The sequence below is a fragment of the Cydia fagiglandana genome, chromosome 16, assembly GCF_963556715.1.
Source record: "Cydia fagiglandana chromosome 16, ilCydFagi1.1, whole genome shotgun sequence".
Taxonomy (NCBI): domain Eukaryota; kingdom Metazoa; phylum Arthropoda; class Insecta; order Lepidoptera; family Tortricidae; genus Cydia; species Cydia fagiglandana.
Window position 1 is genome coordinate 16,473,106 of NC_085947.1, and position 17,453 is coordinate 16,490,558.

The following is a 17,453-nucleotide window of genomic DNA, read 5'->3' on the forward strand; positions in this document are numbered from 1 at the left end:
TTTGGCCGACTATTTTTTTTTACTGTCCTCAAAGGCAGCTATCGTACCATACAAGTTTCATACGATTTTTCGATAAAAAAATTTTGATGATTTTTTTATAAATTTGGTCGGACTGCAAAAACTGCCAGGTTAAGGTGAGGCCGACCAAGACCTACGTCAACAGGCTTATTTTAGCTATTATTATCCGTTTGTTTCATTCTATTTTTCGTTGAGGTAAATTGTAGCTCTCACGTGGTACCACAAAATTGGTCGGACACAGGAACCTGCCAACAAAGGATTTGGCCGACCACTTTTTTTTACTGTCCTCAAAGGCAGCTATCTTACCATACAAGTTTCATACGATTTTTCGATAAAAATTTTTTCATGTTTTTTTTATAAATTTGGTCGGACTGCAAAAACTGCCAGGTTAAGGTGAGGCCGACCAAGACATACGTCAACAGGCTTATTTTAGCTATTATAATCCGTTTGTTTCATTCTATTTTTCGATGAGGTAAATTGTAGCTCTTACGTGGTACCACAAAATTGGTCGGACACAGGAACCTGCCAACACAGGATTTGGCCGACCACTTTTTTTTAACGGTTCTCAAAGGCAGCTATCGTACCATACAAGTTTCATACGATTTTTCGATAAAAAATTTTTGATGATTTTTTTATAAATCTGGTCGGACTGCAAAAACTGCCAGGTTAAGGTGAGGCCGACCAAGACATACGTCGACAGGCTTATTTTAGCTATTATAATATAATCCGTTTGTTTCATTCTATTTTTCGATGAGGTAAATTGTAGCTCTCACGTGACCCAATAAATCTGGTCGGACTGCAAAAACTGCCAGGCTAAGGTGAGGCCGACCACTTTTTTTTTACTGTCCTCAAGGTCAGGTATCCTACCATACAAGTTTCATTCTATTTTTCGATGAGGTTTTTTTTGATCAATTTTTGTCCAACGTTTTTGCCATTTGTACAAAATCTGCCAGGTTAAGCCTAGGCCGACCAAGTGCGTTGGAATCTACTAAATGTCAGGTACCTCTACAGGGTAGGTATATTCTATTTTTTGATGAGGTTTGTTTCATGCAGCCGGCTCCCGGACTATTATGATAAAGTAAATATTATCGGAGATGATCGCTCTTATAAAATGTATGTCGCTAGTCATTTATAACCTAAAAGCGCCAAATTAAGCAAAATTATATTGAAATGACACCTGTGTATTGAATTTGAAGAATACTTTAACAAGGGTAGTTATCTGTATGACAATGCACCTAAAATAATTTTCAAATGTATCTATTATTTCTATACTTAACACGATAACGAATTCTACGTAAACGAAACCGCGGGCAATCCCTAGTACATATAGAAATAAATAAGGGAAGGTAAGTTTCCATTAGTGTACTGTGTAAAATAACTATTTACCATTGATAATAATTTTATAAACGCTTTGCGTATTTTTAAGGGCACCGCGCTAACCGCTAGCCCGCGACCGTCGATCGCTGCCTCCTGCCACGGCGCACAGCGCGGCGCGCGCAAACGCCGCGCGTTTGAAATGTAACTTAATATAAGCTCGGAATTTTTTTTTTTTTATTTAACAGAACACAAAGTACAGTGTTACCTATAATTAAAGTTTCGCCAAACTGTAAAACAGTTTGTTGGCGATGCGCTCAACTAAACTAAAAACAACAATAGTACTTAGGTGAGTAATAGATATCAACAACACACAACTGCCTGCCAGCCTGTAATAAACCCTATTTCGACGCAATACGTACCTACTATCGTTCGGTAAGTACTTGCGCCGCACGGCTCGCGCTAAACGTATTGTCACCATTTGTTATAACGATTACGGTCTCTTTCAGGTCAAAATAGGGTTCATGCATACTGCATACTTACGTATCAGTATTTAGTGTCGCCGTGATTTTATATTTCTAATCTTTTGTGTGAGAAGTAAGATCTTTATTATGACCGTGTAATATTAACTCTACAAACTTTAATTCAATATTGGCTATACTGCTTAACGAGAAATCAATATCTAGACAAGCACATTGTCTACATTTCTAACTTTTTACATGTATACTAAGTTGATAGATAATATCGTAATTTTGCAATATCAGCTACTCTAATTCTGTATTTACATAATAATTCCTGTTTTTACGTTCACCAGAAAGCAGCTGTTCCAGATTTCTAAAAACCGAATATTGTGAATAAATTAAAGTGTTATTGAATATGTTAAAGTTTTTTGTAACTTTAATTTTATATTTACATAGTTATTTAGCAAAAATTGAAAATTTAAATATGGCCGAACGCTCCACCTAAAATTTTCTAACTTTTTACATGAATGTTATTTAACATGCTTACAATAACATATCAAAAAAGAAAAAACTTTAATGTTATCAAAACCCATTTTTGTTCCACCGCTGGTCTAAATAGACACACTTTCGCCTTTATTATATGTGACGTCCCACGGGCAAAGGTACCTTATGGCGGGTATGGAGTTATGCATACCCCAGTAATCTACAATAAATAAGCTATCGATAACACAAAAGATCAACCTTCTAAGTTGCGTAGTTACAGAGATATGATTTTTTGAAAATAATGTTGTGAAATGAGCAACTTTACAATAGAGAAGTTTTAAGTTTAGCCGCCTAAAAAACTATGTTCCTGAAGTAAGTTACATAGTTGACTACAAATAATAATACCTTATATATCTGCGATTAAAAAAATGTTGCGACTTGTTCTGTAATGCAAATAGAAACCTTTGATATCGACTGATTTATGTGTATACTAACCAATCTCTTGAAAATAAAGTTTTATTTCATTTTCACGATTGATTGCAATGAGCTCTCAAGATTTAAATTGTATCTATTAGAAAACGACACTGAGAGACAGTTTAAGCAAAAAGCAATACCGATTTAGAGGTGAAAATGTATTTTCTGACTTTTTCATATAAAATCAGAAAATTGAATATTTTTACTTTCAATGTAACACACAATCAATTTTTCTGAGCACATATGAAAGAAATTCTGTCATTCAAATGAAATAAATCCTAAAACCCTAACTAAATACTATATTTAACCCCTTATGCTACTTTAAACTTACATAACAATTACAGTATTTGCTCCATACATTTACGAAAAGGTACCTTATGGAAATAAATCTAATAATACATCACTACAAAACATCAATCACATTGAAGTTTATCTTTTATGAATAGAAAATATTAATTTACATTAAACTGCCACAAATTTAATTAGTTCTTCGTCATAATAATCTGTTAAAAAGGTTAACTGGAAGAGATCCCTCAAAGGGATAAGTTCGCCTTTGTACTTCTTGCTAATTGTATGTTATTTTTAATATGTCTTTTTGTACAATAAAGAGTTTACTACTACTACTACTAATAATCTAAAAAAAGACCAATAATTTGTATGTAATGAAAAGGTACCTTGTGGTTAAGTTACATGATGAGGCATGATGATGATGGAACAGTTAGGATAAACTAATAATATTTTGGGGTAAAGATGGTATAAATAGTCTATTTCTTATCAATAATATATTTTGGTTGCCATTGAAGACTAGCGGCATTGAGGTTCAATGACCTCAGATATTCCATAAGGTAATGCGTCGGGTATTGGCATTTTTCAGCAAACCAATGGCTGATTTATTGCATGCGACCAAACCAAATGAAGATTATTCTAGTTAAGAAAGACTTGACGAGAGTAACTTTGGTATAATAGCAGGCTACTTGGATTTGTAATGTCGGTCGATGTACGGTTATAATATTTGCTAGGCGCCCCAACCAGAACTGAAATTATCAAATTAGTTTTGCAGAATGCTAATACAGTTCTCTACCAAACTTCTTTTCCCGTATTGACTAGTTTTTTTGGGAATTTTCAATCTTTTTTCCATAAGGTACCTTTTCGACTAAACTCTGAGACGACATTACTAGGCTTATAACTAACTTATAACAAAAATAAAAACAGGTAAACAAACGTTACGCATTAAGGTTTCAGATCACACAATAAAAAAAAATTGAGCATTTTTTCACCTCTTTACAAAACATTTCATATCTCCGAAACTAGAAACCCTCATAAGGTACCTTTTCCCGTGGAACGTCACATATTAATTATTAAGTATGGATTTCAGATATAGTTTCTGTTACTTGACCTGTTTTTTGAGTCTGTGCTGCTGCCTCTAAAACTTGTTTTAGAGATGCCTCTTGTAATAATTCATCGTGAGTAAGTGGTTGTGGCTGACGCTCAGTCTCATACTCATACTCATACTCATATATTTTATTGCATTTCATGTGTACAGAGGATCTTAGGGCTAAGTACAGTTTCAACATGAACCCTGCGAGGGTATAGCAACATATTTAAAACTAATTAAAATTAAACTAAAACATTTAGTTCTCACTTAAAAACTCTTCGATACAGTAATATGCTTTGCTAATTAAATGTCGCTTTAGTTGCACTTTAAATCTATTTACGTTTGTTTCTACCTGTATGGACTTTGGAATTTTATTATAAATATTGACTGACATGGCAAATGGACCAGAGTGGATCATTTTCATGTTGGAGTTAGGGCGGGCTAATCTAGTGTTGGGTCGTAAGTTTGATGGACGAGTGTACTGTGGGAAAAGGGAAATGTTGCTTTTTACGAAAGTGCTTACTTCTAAAATGTACAACGACGGCATAGTTAAGATGTTATGTTGAATGAAGTACTCCTTGCAACTTGTCATAATATCTATGTTTGCTATGATTCGAAGGCACCGTTTTTGAAGTAAAAATAATTTTATTGCATCAGAACTATTGCCCCATAGGACTATGCCATACTGTAGCCATGCGTGTGCATATGCGTAGTAGGCACACAGGGCTGTCTTTTCGTCGGTGCATTTTTTTAACTCGTATAAGGCATAAGTAAATCGGCTCAACTTTATAGATATTGTATTTATGTGCTCCTTCCAATTTATTGTAGAATCAATGTGTATGCCTAGCAGTGGGAAAGTTTGGACGCATTCTAATGTAGTGTTATGAAATGAGAAGTCTATATCTATGCTACGTTTCTGATACGGTCTAAATTGCATGAGTTTTGTTTTATTAAAGTTAAGTTTTAAGTTATGATCATTTAACCAGGTGACAATATTTACAAGGGTTGAATCTAATGTTGTATTTAAATGTAATTCATTACGGCAAGGTATTATCAACGATATATCGTCAGCAAAAAGGGTGCAAAATTTATCTATAGCTTTGGGCAGGTCATTTATATATATTAAAAATAAAATACAGCCGAGAACGCTGCCTTGAGGTATAGATCGACTAATATTTGTTTTTTCAGATTTAAGTGTTTGTATGGTACCCGTTATATAGTTATGGTATTCTATTTCTACACATTGTGTACGACCTGTAAGATATGAAATGAACCAATTGTGAGCTGAACCTCTAATACCTATTCCAAATAACTTTTCTAATAAAATGTCATGCAAAACACAGTCATAAGCTTTGCTCATGTCTAGCAGCATACCAATAGCATATTTTTTATCATTTATAATGTTTAACACCTCATTTATATATTTAAAAACCGCTGAGGTTGTTGATCGGCCTTTCCGAAAACCATTCTGTGAATCGTTAAATATTTTAAACTTCTCACAAAAAGAATATAAACGGTTTGACATTGCAGTTTCAAAAATTTTTGAAAACGTAGGTAGAAGGGCTATGGGGCGGTAATTGCTACAATCATTTTGGTTGCCTTTTTTGTAAATTGGTTTAGTAACGGATATCTTAAGTAGATCTGGGAATGTGCCTTCGGTAAATGACTGATTAATAAGCAGTGTTAATGGAAGTGTTAGCTCCTCGGCACATTTTCTTATTAAATATGGCGGTAACTCGTCCTGGCCATAGCTTCTTTTATTTTTTAAACCTATATTTTATTTTATTTTATTTTATTTATTAGGCTCACAAAACAAGTTACAGACATTTACAGAAATTACATTAATAAATAAGCTTATAGTTTAGATCTGGACTATAACTCCAAACATGTGTGCACAGAAGGATATGACATTCCGTTAAAATATAACGCTAGAGGGATGAGATGTCAAGAAAATTATATAAACAGTAGTAAGATTTACACATTCATTGAGTTATCTACTAATTAATTAATTAAACTAGGTCTAAAAACTAAGCAAGATAAGACTAATTAAACTAGGTCTAAAACTAAACAAGGTAAAATATTTAAAATAGACTAATAAGATAAGTGCGAGCGCAGCTTAGGTACAGAAAGTCTTAAGTATTTTATTTTTAAAACTGGGTAAGCTGCGTTCGAATATGTCTATGGAAGGATTCTCGGCCGCAGTTTCGTTGTATAATCGACACATTCTTGTCACTGGATTGTAGTATGAGGTGTTGTTTTTATAAATCTGTAGTTGAAATATTTTGAGCGAGGGGTTGCGAGATTTGTAACGTGTGATAAAATTGAGAAGAGAAAGGAGAGAGGGACAGTCAATTTGGCAGTGTATTATTTTGTAAAGTATTAGCAGTTCGCTGCATTTCCTACGACTTGTAAGCGATGGCATATTAAAGTGCTTGAGCCTGCTGGCATAAGATCTGAGACTGCGACCAAGCTGCAGCCTGTAGCTAAGGATGTTAAGAAATTGCTTTTGCACTTTTTCTATGCTGTCAATGTGACTATTATAGTAAGGTGCCCATATTACAGATCCATACTCTAAAGTGCTTCTGACCAAGGAACAGTATAAATATTTTAAGACATTTAAGTTTTTGAAGTCCTTGGTAATGCGAGATATAAATCCATTTAGCTTCAGACCTTTGGAGATTAGGTTCTCATAGTGAGTATGAAATGTTAATTTGTCATCAAAGTAGATACCAAGGTCCCGGATTACAGATGTACGATTAAGCGTGAAATTATTTAAAGAATAGTTGAAAAATAACTTTTGTTTAGATGTTGAGAAAGAGATAACATAACATTTATCTATATTCAGAAACATACGGTTGGTTAAGCACCATTCCGCGACTGTATTTAGATTACTCTGCAGGATTTCACATTGTTCTACGTTTGTGACTGTTGAGTAGATCTTAAGGTCGTCTGCATACAATAAGCAAGGGCACGATAGGCGCTCGACTAGGTCGTTAATAAAAACAACAAAGAGAAGAGGACCGAGGTGCGATCCTTGAGGAACGCCCGAAATAGCTTTTACTGGCTCAGAGACATGACCTTTGACGCTTACAAGCTGGCTCCTGTTATCTAGGTAAGATTTGATCCACCTTAGCAAGTTTCCGTGTATTCCATACCCTGCCAATTTATTAATAAGGATGGTGTGATCGACTTTGTCAAAGGCCTTCGAGAAATCTGTGTATATTGAATCTACTTGCGTTCTTCTAGCAAATGCACCACAGATATAATTTTTGTAAATTAGTAGATTGCTAACAGTCGATCGATTAGAAACAAAGCCATGCTGATTGGGGGAGATAATGGTTTTAAAATGAGAGTAAAAACAATTATACATAACCGATTCAAATAATTTGGAGAATGCTGATAGTATACTAATAGGCCTATAATTGTTACAGTGATTGTTGTCGCCCGATTTATGGATTGGTATAATATGAGCAATTTTCCATTGGGAGGGGAAATTGCCACTCTTAATGGACCGGTTAAAAATTATGTAGAGTGGTTGACAGAGCTCTTCGCAGCATTTTTTTATAAAAGACGGAGGAATACCATCAGGTCCAGCCCCCTTGTTACAGTCAAGTCCTTTGATAGCTGCTCTAATTTGATCAATGCTAATATGTGTGTCACTTAGGCTACAATTATGAGATGGAGACGCTGGAAAGTAATTGGTTACGTAACTCGAGGGTTTTTCGAAGACAGAACTAAAGTAATTAGAAAACATTTCAGCGACTTCCTTTGCGTTTGACGAAACTGAGTTATTAAATTTCATAGTGACAGGGACAGAGTTCGTAGACTTTTTGTCGTTGACATATTTCCAGAACTGTTTGATATTTTGTTTGACTGAGACTTGAACTGACTCTATATAGGTTTTATAACATTCGTCAATTAGTTTTTTACATCTTTTTCTAAGGAGTTCAAAGGTATTATAGTCAAGTGGATTGCCGAATTTTTTATAACGTCTATGAAACTTTAGCTTTTCTTTTAAAGAACGTATTAGAAAAGGACTAAACCAACAAGGGAAGGCTTCTGATCTGGCTCTTATTAGAGGTGTATGTCTCTTAATGATGTCGTTTAGCTTATTTTGGAAAATCAGTACAGCCGCGTCTACATTGACATTTGATAACGTTTGCTGCCAGTCGATACTATCTAGCTCTCTTTTGATTTCACTGAAATTGCACTTATGAAAGTTAGGTTTGCCCTGTAATTTCGCAGTTATAGTTTTGGCTGGCGAGGCTCCAAAATCAGTGTCTATGAGCAATGCAGGGTGATGCTCGTCTAATCGACTTAAGGGTGAGGCTCCATAGACATTTATATTATCAAGAGTACATAGTACTAGGTCTAAAAACCGGTTATTTTTGTTAGGAACGTTATTATATTGTTTTAGATTAAATAAAGATATGACATCGGTCAACAGTTCGCTTTTATTATCCCGCGAAATGGTAGATGCTATCATTTGCGATGAGTTAGGCAGCTTTGTCCATTGTATGTTAGGTAAGTTAAAATCGCCAATAAGGAAGAGTTCTACGTCGGTTTTTAGTTGGGATAGTCTGTTTACTATATTAGAATAAAAAGCTTTAAGTTTAGTCATTTCAAGATCGGGATAATTAATTTAAAAACTTCTTGTGGGGTGACGGGGCTAAGATACATAGAGTTTTGTGACGGTGAGATAACAGGTCGCCCGCGCGGAGGCTCAGAATTTGAGCTCGTTGCGCCTACAGAAGTAAAGAAATTATTGGGCACTGGTGGGAACATATCTTCAAAATATTTCACGTAGAGGCAAGGCAATCCTCAAAACATAGATAGGTTGGTTGCACATACCTACACGCGAGAGTTCGCAAATTTTTTTAAATAAATGCCGGTGGACATTTTTACATTCTATTTATTATAATAAACAGTGATTTGTACTAGACTTAAGTCTTAATATGTATATAATTATTAGAGCTAAGCGCTACAAAAGTACAAACATCCATTGCCAATGTCAACAATAATTTGTTAGAATCATTTGCCTTTGTTTGATTTTATTACGAATCTGGTGGCAAGAAAGATTTCTCCGAAAACAGCGTTGGCAATCAAAACTGACAGCCGAAGCTTATTTCTAGGAGAAAATGTAAAATTATCAAAATAATAGTAGGTTAGGGAATAACTAGCACTTAAATAAGTAGCACTCTCAAAGGAAAATGTGTGTTGCTCAACTTTCTTTGCTACCTAGTTATTAATTAAAAACGGCGTAAATCTTGTAAACGGCTTGCACTACGTTCGCAAATGTGTCTCGATTCATAGTCATAAACCCGGCCGCAGTAAGGTGCAGGGGTCGTTGAGAAATGCACAGGATTAAGCCTACGATCCTAGCTTGTCTTGGCTTCATCATTTCCCAGCCACAAGAGTAAATAGCCTCCGACATATTTTCAGCCGCCGAAATCATCAGCTCCCCACCAAAACAGTAAATAGTCAGAGGCGTTATACCGGTCACTCCTCCCAAAATCGTGATACTGAAATTCCAATAGTACATCGTCTGTAGCGTTGTCACTAATACTATTATCATCATGAGAAATTGAGCTCCGAAAATAGCTTGGTAGAGCTCACTAATTTTCCCGTGATATTTCATAAGGAATTGATGGTGTCTGATGCAAAACGTCAGCTTTTCATCTATTTCTTTTGTCGAATCATAGCTTTCTTCTCCGTTGACACTTAAAAGTTTATAGATTTCGTTGAAAATCCCAGTGATGACGTAAAAATGTCCAAGTGCGTGGGCGACCAGCGTAACGAAGAGGACTATGTAGCCAGTCTGGTTGATGGCAGAAAACGCGGTGGCAACAGTCGTTATTACAAACGTGGCTTCGTAGTACGGCGTTTCGTATTTAGGAGTGAGGCCTGGGGAATAAAATAGACTTAAGAGGACATTCGTTGACTGATTTCTAATGTAGTACAACAACATATATTCGTATAGTTGTTGTACTACATTTGATGAAATTAAAGGTGTTTTTCGGAAATACGAGTATGTATGTATCCCACATTGATTGGGCGCTACCCGAATATGCCGTAAATATAACATTTAAGAGGATATATAAGCTGAGCCCAGCCGGCCTAGCCAAGGTTACAATCGCTATCACTTCGACAACGAAAACTATTACGTCTCTCTATTACTCTTCCATATTAGTGTGACAGTGACAGTTGCGTTTCGATCGCTACGGAGCGTAAGCGATTGGCATCTTGGCTACGCGGCTTGAGCCTCTTCTCAGGTTTGAGAATTTTAGGTAAATATCTCCGTCTATTATAACTTATAAGTTGTGCGGTCCCAAAGGGACCCGAAGGATTTGCTACCTCTTTGCATTCGACGCAGCTCACCGCGGTCATTGATTAGGCGGTTAGACTAGGTTAAATATACCATTCGTTTGTTTATTATTTGTAAGCTTATACAGGGTGTTTGGTACATCGTTTGCCAAATTAAAACGGCAGATAGGTTGAGTCATTTGCTATCTACTCATGCCTAGAAAGTGCAGGTAGAAATTTGAAATGTACAAAAAACTGGCATAGAGCTGAAAAAAAAACATGCGCAAAATTAAAAATTTCTAGGCCTGGGAAGATAGCAAATGACTCTACCTATCTGCCGTTTTAATTTGGCAAACGATGTACCAAACACCCTGTATATTTACCATAAGATTCTCCAGGAGTCGTTGGCAGATATCTGTCGTTCGTGAAGACAGTTAAGATAAGCGGTAGCAGCAAGTAAACTATATGGATGACGGCCTGATTGAGTATTACAAGCCAGGAGACGCCTTGTGCTTTGTGGAGAATCTGCAGCATGCGAGCCCGAGCTGGACTTCCTTCTGGAAGCACTCCGAGACCCTCGTGGCTCATTTTCATTATTGTCCTGAGGCGGTTCCTGGAATCATAAGTCTTTTTAGCATGTTATATCTAGTGCTGCCTCTCGCGTCTAATGATGGTCCCTATAGGCGAATCCTACACGTCAATAAATATTGTGATGATTATTTATTTATTTAATCTTTATTGCACATAAGGAAATACACTGTACAAAAGGCGAACTTAATGCCATAAGGCATTCGCAATTCAATTATCATGTTATTTATTATGTATCTTGGGCCGAATCACAGCACACCCTACACCATCAATACGGATCGCGTCAGTACGAAGCGTTCTTTGTACGAGGCAGACGTGATGGACTCTAGACAGAGAAAAATTACTGACGCGATAAATATCAAACGCGACACTACACGCAAGATAAATGGAAGCTGCAGGAGACCATCGAGTGCGCCGACTTCTGGCCGAAAGGTGTCGTGTTTCGGAGGTTCCGGGGCAAACTGCCGAATCCGACACAAGAACAGCCGATTCAACGGAGCCACGCCGTTTTGTCGCATAAATAGTTTTTAGTTTTTAAGTTTATAATATATATATGTATGTTAGTCTGTAAGGTATTTGTAATATGGGCCTTGTTGCCTGATTTAAATTTTAAATAAAAATATCAAGATCCAGGATCTAGGATTAGATCACAAGCATTTCCAGAAATCTAGCGAAATATTGTGATCCGTCAATACACTACCCTACATGTCAATAAATATCGTAATCCGACAATATAATTGACGGATCACAATATGGATCTTACGTATAGGGTTCGCCTAAGACTGTTCATTTTTACATGGAATACGTAGCTGTCAGGTACTATGTAAAATAACTGTAGACAATTTTGTGTTTTAATGCCACACTTTAACTAAATTGCGCTATACCGGAAAAAACACCTTGAAAATTACAATAAAAATATGACTCGCTGTCAGACAAGAAACAAGAACAGGCTTTACAGGAAATTTAATCTTCATAAATCTCTTACCTTGAAGTCCACATAAAAATATACTTGGACAATGGCACGCAGGTCGAGCTGATACAGTTGATAGCTTTGAAGGAGTCGACCTTGTCCGGAAACACGGATACCAGATACATGGACTGGCTGAACGGACCCGTGTACAGAAAAGCCACAGGGAACACCAGCATTCCCACCACTGAAAGTGGGGACCATTCTGGAAAATGACCGGGAGAATTAATAACTATAATTCGTTTTTTTAGCATTAGAAAATAGGTAAACAATCTTGATGTGTCTTTTAATTGAAAAAACACGTTTTAAAAATTAGTCACGGCAAATATGCAACAAGTATGAATCTAATACGACAATTTATTATTACCAAAGTGCGGCCCGCGTTAACTTCGTTAACTACTATGTGGTCCTTGGCTGCTAAAAGGTTGCCGACCGCCGAAAAAAAGAAAGTGAGCAACATTCGACATAAGTAAAATTTATTATCTAGTTGACTACTTAATCCCCATGATCTGCCTGAGTGTGATATGCTTACTAAGTTCCTTATTGTCGCCAAAGACATCCCGAATCCCGAGAAATTGCTGGATCCCGATGACTATCTTCTTAGCTTCTTCGATAGGATTCTCATTAGGTATAAACAGTTTTGTTTTATATTTTTCTATTAATTTTATCATATTATGGCCCACGCCTATTTAACCTCTAAATTAAGTTGAATGCTTTATCTTTGAAGCACTCGTGTGGTGTGTGCACACACCACACCAAGCGCCCTTTGTGGACTGTGGAATTATTGTGAAATATTCAATAATTATCACCTCGATGTTAAATATTAAAGCAGTTGTCGGAGGTTAGGTATTAAGTAAGTAATTGTTTTCAATAGGTTATTAATTATTATTATTACATCAATACCAAAGCAATTATTCAAGTAAATTAAAACAGTTCTTTGGAATATTTCTTGATAATAAGTGTAGTGTAATACCATTGGTATAATTATCAAATACGTTCATTATCCGTAGGATATACAGACTAGGACTGAAACGGGAATGCAGCTTCTTGATACCATGCAGCTATTTGGGAATGATTTAAAAAAGGGACTCTTTTAATCTCTGAAACTGAAAAGCAATGACTGAAAAGATATGGAAGGCCTTCCAAGACAGTTTTAAATTAGCGGAACGGGATCTCAAAGCTGTCTTCCTGACCTATGTAAAATAAATCCACTATGGCTCTATCTCGAACTGTAAATAAGCCAATTTTCGCTACCAAGATCGATTTCTATCGTAGGATGTAGGATTGTATGTGAGATTCAAGTAATTCTCGGTATCGAGCCTGCGGGCCCCGGGAGCTGAAACTGTCAATCATGTACAGGGCTGATTTTTCCGTGAACATACGTCACTCTATTCGGGGTGCGGATCAAAGAATATAATACTCTGGTGCGGATGCAGAGATATATGAATTATGTTTAAATATTACGTTGTGAATAGGAAAAATTTAAGGAATGGTCCTCGTTTATATTCCTAGAAGAATTTCGATTCTGTATAAAACAACGACTTTTACATATGAAATATTTAAAAAAATAAACATTTAATTTTAGGACCTCCACAGCCACACCACAGCACCACACTCAGAAAAAGATCATTGTCAACGATTTCTGCAGTAAATTTGAGCCATGGCAGGGGTGCGAAACTCCTGAGATCGGCCAAACTCGGCTCCGCTCGGCCCAGCATTGTTACGAGCAATTATTAGGGTTGGCATCACTTGACTTCCTTTTGCGTGCACGACCACAGATAAGATAATCACTTGAATTTTGACAACCCTAAATAGCCGAAAGGGATAGTGCCATATTAGAAAGAGATAGCAAGATTCGACCCTGAACCGCTGTCAAACTTCGGTTTTGTAGGAAGTTACTTATTCTGTGGCCGTGGGCAATTTATTGACTGACATTTTAATTACATAGTACTAACACTAAGTAATACAAAGTGTTACAAAGTTGGTAATAATTATGAAACTTTTAAATATATAGGTATTACTAAACAAAGGAGCACTTTTGTACCCACAATAGTAAGTAGGCCAGCAAGAAACCTCGTTAAGCTTTGCAGTTAATCTACTGTTACTGGTGCCAAAGTATGAAATGCTTCTGGTTAGTAGGTAGTATAGTACGGCTCTTCTCATGTGAATTTTTCGCTTCGAGCCTTAATCTTTCAAACAAAGGCCATTGTCTCTATTATCGCAAAGCCGCGATACCGAGTTAGCACGTGCCAGTACAACATTCATATTGAAAAACAACAGGTATCGTCATAGTATTAAGGTTCAAATTTAATGTCACTGATATTCTAGATATTACGTTTTGGTAGTGTAGGACGATAGACCACCCCGAAGCGATACGGCACTCATATTATTTTGATACTTTAGTGTGGTGTAAAAAATGAAACACTTTATATTAGAGATTTTTAAAATTATCCAGTTTTCGAAGTTGCCCCAATGCACCTTACTCTTGTTTTATGAACTTTTGATCTTATATTTACTGTTTTTAACACGAACTTACGAATGCCGTATGATGAACCTTTCTAAAAACCCTAATTAACCTAATACCTACAAAAGTGCTAAATAGGGAATAAAAAATTAAAATGTAGGTAAGTACTAACCTACAAAAGTGCTAATTGGGGAATAAAAATTTAAAAACCCCGTAATTAGTGTTATTAGGGTGTAAATGCTGTAGGTAATACACGTCATTAAATCCAATCGTCGTTTGTTTTGTTGCCAACGGCGGCGTTTAACTTCAATCCAAGTAAGAGACCTTTCACATTATTGCTGCACGATGTAGGAGACGACATCGGGATAAATTGTGTAAAAGTAGCATTCCACGGGATATACTCGGGTTTTAAAACTTTTAGGAGTTTAGAGCTAATGATTTGTCACAGAAAAAGAAACTCCTATACCTGCAAATTTTCGCCGTACGGGAAAACGGTAGACAACTTCATGGAATGCTCTTAAATTTAGATGTGCTTGTATAATTTTATTATTTTGTAAGTGAAAGGTTTCACTTTCTTTTTCACACATACAATTATCATCATAGGCAGAACCCAATGCGATATTGTAGCAAAAAATTAAATGCATAAACAGACAAAAAACAAGTGCCTAAAGTCTGTGCGGAAAGAGAAGAGTCGCTAAATGTATGGAGCCCAATACATTCCATGACTCTTCTCTTTTCGAAGTTGACTGAGCTACTCTATATAGCAAACAACAGCGGTTCCAGAGAGGCTTAAAAACCCTGAGGTACTCTACAAATGAACAACGACGGTTCGAGAGTGGCCGAAGGATCCTGGGGTACTCCACATACGAAACAATTGTGTGGAGGTTTTCAATAATATTTAAATTTAAGTCGATCATAGAAACTCTGTTACAGTTGCAAAGAAGATATAAACCAACATCCTCGCATTGAAAGAGCTCTAGTAGAAGACAATATGTTACTAATAAGATGTATTGTATTCCACCAGGTCCGCTCATACAATCCGCGCACGTCATTCGGCGAGCACCAGTTCTTCGTGTACATCGCGGCCGGCGACGCGGCCACCGTGCACGTGCCCGTCGTGCCCACCCGCCTCGGCGACGTGCACGTGCACTTGCACGCCTCCACCCTGCAGGGGCAGCATAAATACACTAAGAAGATCACTGTCGAGGTACGCTAGGCTCCACAGATAAACATTGATTATAGATTTATAACTACAAATTTGTTCAATAAATCTGATAGAGCTCTACGAAGTGCCAAACGCTTCGTAAAAGTCGAAGTCCATAATTTATATTCATAATTCTAAGCAAAATCAAAATGGCGTCTGTCATGCTCATGGTGAGTTTATATCAAAGAGTAGTATAATATATAGGACAGTTTCTATCCATAACACTCACCATGACAGAGACATTAAATACTAAGTTTACTAACCCATTAAACTTGGTCAAATATTGCCGCTTGGGTGAACTCATAAAATGCTGCAAAGAGAGTTGTATACTGAAGCCTTGTAAAAGTCCGCTGCGGTTTACTAGGTTGAGCAACGGATAGTACACGCACACGTCTAAAAAACATTTTTAATTTATTTCTTCTACATAGACTAATTATTCAAAAATAGTATTCAAAATCAATTTTTATTAAAGAAATCTAAAATATCTTAAGCGTTAATTGTTTCAGTAAATTTTCCTTTGCTGTAACATTCTATCGTCCACACTGTCAACTGATAATTGGCAAACCTTATTGCAAGTGCAAGTATATAAAGCCTACCTCTGGTCAATTAACCTCCCTTAGGGGCTGTCCATAAATTACGTCATGGATTTTTGAGGATTTTAGACCCCCCCCCCCCCTAAAATCATCCAAAAATCATGCTTCAAATCACCCCGTTTCCTCCTACGTCATGCTACCGTCATCCGATGTCCAGATCCCCCCCCCCCTAATTTGAAATGACGTAATTTATGAATAGCCCCTTACTCTAATTTCTAGTGTAATAAAGGAAGTATTCTGTTACTGTCGACAGGCGGACGGCCTCCCCCAACACCGGCACCAATCAGTCCTCCTCGACCTCTCCAACCGCGCCTACGTCTTCCAATACATGCACGTGAACGTCACCGAAACGCCCATCATCCCCTACGAGGTCGATCGCTACTACGTGTTCGGCTCCAACCGGGCCAGGGTCTCTGTTGTTGGAGACGTGGTTGGTCCCCTGTTCCCCACGATGCCGATTAATGCTACGTCTCTACTGAGGTTACCCATGGTAAGTCATCTTTAAGAAACAACAGCGGTCCAAGAGTGGCTTGAATACCCTGAGGTACTCCATATAGGAAACAACAGCGGTCCCAAAGTGGCCCTGAGGTACTCCACATATAAGCCACCCCATTTTGCCACAGCCTTTGTACATAACATTTTTATTTTTGTTTTGTTTTTGTCCATTTTATGTAAACCTGTTTATGTGCAATAAAGTGACATACATACATACATACATACATAAGCCTATGTTCCAACAGTGCTTAAATTTTCCATTACACATATGTACTTTCACTTTCCTTGTAAAAGTTGTCCGTTAATTCATTAACAAAGATCTCTATCCATAACACTCACCACGATAGAGACATTAGAGACGTAATGATCCATCTTTCTTCCAGGATTCAGCCGAACAGAACATGTTCAGCTTTGCTGCCAACATGTACTTCACACTGTACATGCGTCTCATCAACCAACGCAACCGGACCTTGGAGAAGGACGCGTTCTACCACATGAACATTCTATACCAACGCCAGCTGTCCTTTATGAAGCCAGACGGGAGTTTCAGCCTGTTCCGAAGTGACTGGTGAGTACTTCACACTGTACATGCTTCTCATCAACCAACGCAACCGGACCTTGGAGAAGGACGCGTTCTACCACATGAACATTCTATACCAACGCCAGCTGTCCTTTATGAAGCCAGACGGGAGTTTCAGCCTGTTCCGAAGTGAC

General features: G+C 37.1%; 2 protein-coding genes across 2 annotated transcripts in view; one reads left to right on the forward strand and one right to left on the reverse strand.

Moving 5' to 3' along the window:
- LOC134672266 (CD109 antigen-like) overlaps positions 1–17,326 on the forward strand; it is a 28,613-nt gene extending 11,287 nt beyond the window's left edge. The window contains exons 4-6 of the mRNA XM_063530164.1: positions 15,472–15,654; positions 16,498–16,734; positions 17,123–17,326. Of these exons, the coding sequence (XP_063386234.1) occupies positions 15,472–15,654; positions 16,498–16,734; positions 17,123–17,311 (609 nt within the window). The 3' untranslated portion in view covers positions 17,312–17,326. The remainder of the gene's footprint in view (positions 1–15,471; positions 15,655–16,497; positions 16,735–17,122) is intronic.
- On the reverse strand, positions 9,371–12,654 carry LOC134672170 (odorant receptor 10a-like). Its single transcript, XM_063530069.1, has 4 exons — positions 12,510–12,654; positions 12,002–12,176; positions 10,812–11,041; positions 9,371–10,029 (listed from the first exon to the last, which is right to left on the reverse strand). The coding sequence occupies exons 1-4, from the start codon at positions 12,652–12,654 to the stop codon at positions 9,371–9,373; spliced, it is 1,209 nt and encodes a 402-aa protein (XP_063386139.1).
- Positions 17,327–17,453: the final 127 nt, after the last annotated feature.

Coding starts and splice junctions, on each gene's coding strand:
- LOC134672170 (XM_063530069.1), bottom strand. CDS start 12,654: ATGATAAAATTAATAGAAAAATATAAAACAAAACTGTTTATACCTAAT. Junction 12,177..12,509: donor CAATAAGGAACTTAGTAAGC/ATATCACACTCA, acceptor AATGGTCCCCAC/TTTCAGTGGTGGGAATGCTG. Junction 10,030..10,811: donor GACTCCTGGAGAATCTTATG/GTAAATATACAG, acceptor TTTATTCCCCAG/GCCTCACTCCTAAATACGAA.